Raw genomic sequence first — 6877 nt, forward strand, 5'->3', positions numbered from 1 at the left:
ACTTCAACATAAATAAGAATGAAACTCGGTTGAGCATACATTGTAGCCCTACACCAATGCCAACAAAAGGCGGTGGTGTGTAATACTAACTAGTATATAGAATTGAAAGCATGTAATAAACTTCATAAGGAAGAATTGAAAAAGAACAAAGGTAGGGACTCTGACATGACTCAGTGGGTAAAGGTACTTGCTATCTAAGCTTGGTCACCTGAATTTGATTCCTGCAACCAATATAAAAGCAGACACACTCCATGCTTGTATGTATGAGCACATACACTCACATACATACTGTCTTAGGGTTTCTATTGCTGTGAAGAGACACCATGACTATGGTAACTCTTATAAAGCAAAACATTTAATTGGGGCTGGCTAACAGTTTCAGAGGTTTAGCTGTTGCAGGATATTTGATCACACTGTGAGCCCCAAGACTGCATTATTTACTGGAAAAAACTGTTTCTAGTTGTGGTGTGACTCAGCCCTAGCACACACCTTTAATCTAGGCACTTTCTGCTTATTGTAGACAGGATTAAATAAAAACAACATCCCACAGCCATGCAAGAGGCCAAGCAAGCAACAAGTTGACAGAGTAACCATAGAGAGCCAGGAGGACAGTTGGAGAGAAGCACAGGAAATAGAAGGGACACCGAGACAGAGGAAACTTGTTTGAAACAGCGCAAGAGGGAAGCCTTTTTTTGGGACTCTAATGGAGGAGGAAGGTCAGCTGGCTGCTTTCTCTGCCTCTCTGAGTTAGCAGGTTTTTACTACAGCATCTGGCTCCTAAGTCTTTATTGGTAAAAATTGAGATTTTGTTTAAAAAAGAACATAGTTCATGATAGTCATAGTGTCATGCAGGCACTGAGCTGAGAGTTCTACATCTTGACCTGCAGGCATTAAGAAGGAGACTGCCACACTAGGCCTACACTTCTTCCAACAAGGCCACACTTCCTAATAGGGCCACTCTCTATGGGCCAAGCATTCAGACAATTGAATCTGTGAGGGCCATTCCTTTTCAAAATACCACACATATAAATTCTATACTTTTTCTAATGACAAAGGTTAACACCAAACATATGGGCACTGTCCTAGCTAGTTTTATGTCAACTTGACATGGAGTTATCGGAAACAAAGGAACCTCAATTGAGAAAATGCCTCTGTAAGATCCACCTGTAAGGCATTTTTAAAATTTATGATTATGTGGGAAGGCTCAGCCCATTTTTGTGGTGCCATCCCTGGTCTGGTGATCCTGGGTTCTATAAGAAGGAAGGCTGAGAAAGCTAGGGGAGCACACCAGTAAGCCACACCTTCTCTGGTGGCTTCTGCATCAGCTCTTACCTCCAGATTCCTACCTTGCTTGAGTGTCTGTCCTGACTTCCTTCAATGATGGGATACGATGTGGACTTATAAGGCAAATAAACTCTTCCTTCCCAACTTGTTTTTTGGTCAGATGTTTCATCCCATCAATAAAACCCTGAATAAGACAGGTGCTTTCTTTAGTGATTGTGCAACTGAGCCCAATCGGCTGACTGGAAAGCTTACTATCCTTAAATAAAGATTAAGAGGAGATTTTTTTACAGGGAAACACACACACACACACACACACACACACAATACATACAAAAACACAGCTCTCGCCTTAAAGGGAATAAGGATTGATTCTTGAGCAAGAAATGTGGCAATGCATCAATTTAGATTGTTTACAATGACATATTCCAGTGTGGAAATGGTTTAATGAGGCTTCTATAGCTATAGAACAAAACAGATTCAGAAATCAAGGTATTTTCAAATACAATGGAAGTAGGTAGAAAGGTTACAGTGAACCAGAGAACTATCTGGATATAGGCTTCAGATACCACCTGATGGCACTTTTAGCTCTTGGGTTGGTAGACGTTAGTTGTCTGTTAATGCATCCCAGAAGGTTTTAGCTGATAGTCACAGGATGTTTAAACACAAAGGTGGCCAATGATTAGCTATTAAGGGTATTGTGATGCTTAGTTCTGTCAGCTTGGCACAATCTAGAGCCACCTGGGAAGAGTTTCAAGGAGGGGCTATCTAGATAAGGTAGGCCCCTAGACATGTTGTAAGGGATTGTGTAATACACCATTTGAGGTAGAAAGACCTGACCATTGTGGGCAGCAGCCATTTCCTGGGTGTGCATCCTGCACTATATGAGAGTGGAAAAGGCAAACTGAGCACTAGTAAGCATGCATATATTCATCCTTTCTCTTCTTTTGACTATGGACGTGACTAGCTGTTTCAAGTTTTTGAAGTTTTAACCTCCCTGAAATGGTGGACTGTAACCTGGAATGAGGAGAAAAACCTTTCCCTGCAACTTTTTTTTTTTTTTTTTTTTTTTTTTGGTTAGGGTATTTTATCACAAGAATAGATGTGAAATGAGAATAGATGCTAAAAAGAACCCAAGATACTTTGGTCATAGATCTGCTATATTCCAACTCTCTAACAACATAAACTTCCAATCAGTCAACCAGCTGTGTGGAATCTTTAACAATACAGGTGTGGCATTTTTTTTTTCAGGGAATTTTACTTCATAATGTTCATGTAAGAAAGCACATTTCTGAAGAGATACCTCAGTGGTAAAGAACATTTGTTGGGTTCAGTTCCTAGCACCACATGGTGACACTCTGTAGCTCCACTTCCAGGGATCTGACACCCTCCATGGATACCAGGCATGCATGTGATGCACACATGCAGGCTTTCTTAGTTTAGATGTACATTTCTGAGCATGCTCCACTCAGGCCATTTATCACATATTCAAAAAAAAAAAAAAAAGAAGCAGAAGTTAATACTTCTGGGTAGAGAATTTAGTATCAGAATGAGAAAAGTTTATTCTAGATCACCTAAAAGAATGAGTCTGAGTGACTTGGTGGCCTCTAATGCTTCCTTATGAATTTTTTCAAAGAGCTCTAGTTTGAAACAAAAACAAGAACAACTTTGAAGGTACATTAAGGATTTTGGGGTGGGAAGGATTATTTTTATGTAGTTCAAACTGGTACCAAACTTCTAATTTTCTTGCCTTAGCCTTCAGAACACTGGGATTACAGACACTCAGCACATGCCAAGACCACCCTCACCCCACCCCACCCACTGCCCATACATTTTGCAGTTTGTCCCTTCCTCATTTAGCTACTAGGAAAGTGCCCCAGATTCAGAAAAATTCCTGTTGAATATTTCTAGGAAAGTTGCTTACTTACTGTGAGGTCCATATAAGATGATCAGCAGCCTATCTTTCCAGCCTTGCTATGTTTTACTAATAATCTCAATTCTGGGAGAAGGCAGTACGGTATAATTAGCAATGCCTAAGTGTTGGGCTCAGATAAGGCCACGGTGTAACTCAAAATACATTTATTGGCTGTATTCTATTAAATATGCATTGCAGATCTCTTCCATTCCGTTTTTTGTTTGTTCATTTCCACGTACAAGATGGGAAATGCATGCAGGGATCAAACGAGGCAAGACTGGGAGCCTAGGCCCAACACTGGCACACAATGAATGTCTCCTTTCTAAATTAGGGGTGAGACTATGGACGTAGAATGTTCATCAAGTACTGACTTTAAGGGAGCTGTTTTCTATGAAGAGAGCTCTTGGTGGTCCTTTGTTGTGACTGCTGATTGCACACATCTGGAAACTATGACAACCAGTTTGCTTTGAGTTCAACTTGGCCCCAATATTGCTTTATACAGGGCAGCTTCTAGCCTTTAGTTTTCCTCAACACATTGTCTTGAATTTGGGCATAGGGGTGGCTGTCAAAGGAAATGCAAACATGGGAGGAACTGAGGTCTGTCTGGTTGGTACCCCATCCTGTATGATCCCATTAGAGAACTATCCCTGGAGGTCTTAGGGCTTTTTAATTGAAAATACATTAGGGAATTTTAGTATGGTACTTTAAATGAGAGGGGGTATATGTGTGTCCTTGGGGAGGGGGTGGTGAGCTGATTTCCCCAAATCCATGAAGATAATAAGATGTAGAATTGGAAAAAGATATAATAAGTGCAAGAAAAAGGAGAGGGGAGGGACCATATAAGTTTCATTTGCCTTCAAAATCTCATACCTAAGCCCTCTGTACATTGTCACTGAGACATGTAGTAAGATTTAGCCAACTGAACATGCCACGAGAGAGAAGTTCAGTGGAGAGTACTTTTATAGCATGGGTGCAACCCTGGATTGGATTCCAGGAAAGCCAGATAACTAAACAAATTTTCCAAAAACTCCATATAATCAGTAATGAATCATAATTTAAAAATACAACAAAACACAGTTTGTAAAATACTCCTAGTATTACTGAATCTTTTGACGACTTAGAAGGTATTTAGGATCAATATTAACCATCATGCATTAAATCAATGAATATCAATATTCCTTCAATGTGTCAAGCATTGTTCTGGGTGCCTGAGATACGCTTGCACAGATTAAAGACTGGTAAATATAGATTGGGAGGGTGCTAAAAATTAAAAGTTGGCTACTTGTATTTGCTTACTTAGTAACCTTTTTTCCTTCCTCCCCCCCACCTTAAAAGCTTCCATTTTTCTCTTGTTTCTTTGGTTCATAGAAGAACCCCTTTATTTCCAAAAGACAATTGTATATCCTCCCATGTGTTGCATAATTCCCTCCCATGTCCATAGCCAAAGAGGAACTACAGTAACTGAATATAATGGGCTCTTCTCTAGATGAGTGTGAAACCAACTAATACAACCAAATGAAAGTTGCAGAAAGATTTATTCCTTGCAGCACCTAAGGAGAGCATTGGCATTATCTACAAAACAACGCTCTCACCAAATAAAGTGTGGGAGTTTTATTTTAGAATCCTACACATACTCATATAGGACATATTGGAGGCACTTCTGAGTTTGCTTGGTGTAAGTATACTGGCCATGTTCAATTTAAGGTCATGTATCATGGGCTTAAAAGGAAAGATGGTAGACATGAAACTCCTAGGCATCTGTGTTTAGGATTTTAAGAGCAGAGTTACCTTTAAGTGACCTTGACTGTTTCCTTAGAGGTTTTTCCTATGAGTTTTCAGGTAGACCTAAAAGTAAGAACAACTTTGAAAGTGAACTCATGGTCTTCTAACAGGGCAGTAGATTTCTCCTTTGTAAAGACAGTTTGACCCTAAATCTATCTTCTTTCTTAGTGGCTTTTATACCAGAGTGTGGATTTCTGTACAGTCCTGAGAGTATGATAAGCAGTAGGAGTAAACATACTGCTAGGGTTTCTAAAATACATGCCAGAATAGCAGAATACAAATACTTCACCCTCATCTGTTCAAGTCAAAATTACATCAAATACTTCAAATCCAGGTACTAGACGTGAATTCTACTGGCATTACATTTCATATTTGAGAAACTGATAGAAAACTTCTATGGTGGTTAAACATATGTCAGGAGACAAACTTCCTCAAATTTTACTCATAATTGCTTCCTTCTAACCTGTTTTGTAGAACACAGGGTGTGACCTGAGTATTCTTTCCTACTTTTTAAAATTTTAATATCAAGTGATCAAACTCAATCTTGATTACCCTACATTTGTCCTTGGGTAGCCTCAGGCTAAGGAAGTTCTTTTAATTAATATGGAAACGGAGCCTAGGACTTTCAAATAAATATACACAAGCTGCTGCAGAAGTGAAAAAAAAAATAGGGGCTCGGAAAGAACTGCATGTTCCGAAGAATTGTAGAGACAATAGCAGCAGCTACAACAAGGTTCTGGACAGCAGGTATCAACTTGTGGAAAGTGAATGACAAACTGAGGAAACTGTGCATTATAATGTAAATAAGATCTCACTGATGGAGGTGGGGGGGTTCTGTGGTCCAGACAGAAAGTGCATAGGGGCTGGCGCAAGCGCAATAGCAGGGGCACCTACCACGTGCAGTGGCAGGGCGCCGTTAAGGACCCAATCGTGGAGGACAATGGCGTCCAACTTAAGGAAGTCAAACGTGGCCTCCACCAGCTACAAGAGAAAGGTGGGTCCTAAGCCTGAACTCACAGAAGACCAAAAGCAAGAAGTCCGGGAAGCCTTTGACCTCTTTGATTCTGACGGGAGCGGGACCATCGATGTGAAGGAATTGAAGGTGGCCATGAGAGCACTAGGCTTTGAACCCAGGAAGGAAGAGATGAAGAAGATGATTTCGGAAGTAGACAAAGAGGCAACAGGAAAGATCAGCTTCAATGACTTCTTGGCTGTGATGACTCAGAAGATGGCCGAGAAAGACACCAAAGAAGAAATTTTGAAGGCTTTCAGGTTGTTTGATGATGATGAAACCGGGAAAATCTCATTCAAAAACCTCAAGCGTGTGGCCAATGAGCTGGGGGAAAGTCTCACGGACGAGGAGCTGCAGGAAATGATCGATGAAGCTGATCGTGACGGCGATGGAGAAGTGAATGAGGAAGAGTTTCTTAAGATCATGAAAAAGACCAACCTTTATTAAGTGACTAGCTGGGATCCCTGCTTCCGCTTTTGTGAAAGTAGAACAGTTTTGGTCAGTTCCCTCTTCCTGCCTCATTTGTCTTAGTTGGCTTCTAAGCCTCTAGAGCAATTATAAATTTTAAAGATAATTCTATGTGAGTTCTGTTGTTTAATTCTCAAGAGCAAACCTCAATTAAAGGTGCTCGAAGCTGGAGCCCACTCACAGCCATTCATGAACTGAATACAAGACAGCTTCCTAGGACAAACAAAACTGTGGTTCTCTGGTCACTTATGCGATTTTAAATAACATGCGCAGACTGGTGATTCCTTCAAGTCAGTGTTCTAGTATGGTGAGTTAGAGCTCAGATCACTCCAGCCATTGCTTTTCACTTAAATGGATACTGTTCTGAAGGATAATAATGTGACTACTTAAGAATTATTTAAAAGGGGCTGGGGAGATGG

At 40.5% G+C, this 6877-nt stretch overlaps 1 protein-coding gene across 1 annotated transcript; it reads left to right on the forward strand.

Moving 5' to 3' along the window:
- Window positions 1-5918: 5918 nt before the first annotated feature.
- Window positions 5919-6437, forward strand: LOC121453711 (centrin-1). The gene has a single exon (XM_041660650.1). The coding sequence runs from the start codon at window positions 5919-5921 to the stop codon at window positions 6435-6437; it is 519 nt and encodes a 172-aa protein (XP_041516584.1).
- Window positions 6438-6877: the final 440 nt, after the last annotated feature.

Source organism: Microtus oregoni, unplaced genomic scaffold (assembly GCF_018167655.1).
Source record: "Microtus oregoni isolate MIOR12 unplaced genomic scaffold, Mior012 000011F_ref0000422, whole genome shotgun sequence".
NCBI lineage: Eukaryota > Metazoa > Chordata > Mammalia > Rodentia > Cricetidae > Microtus > Microtus oregoni.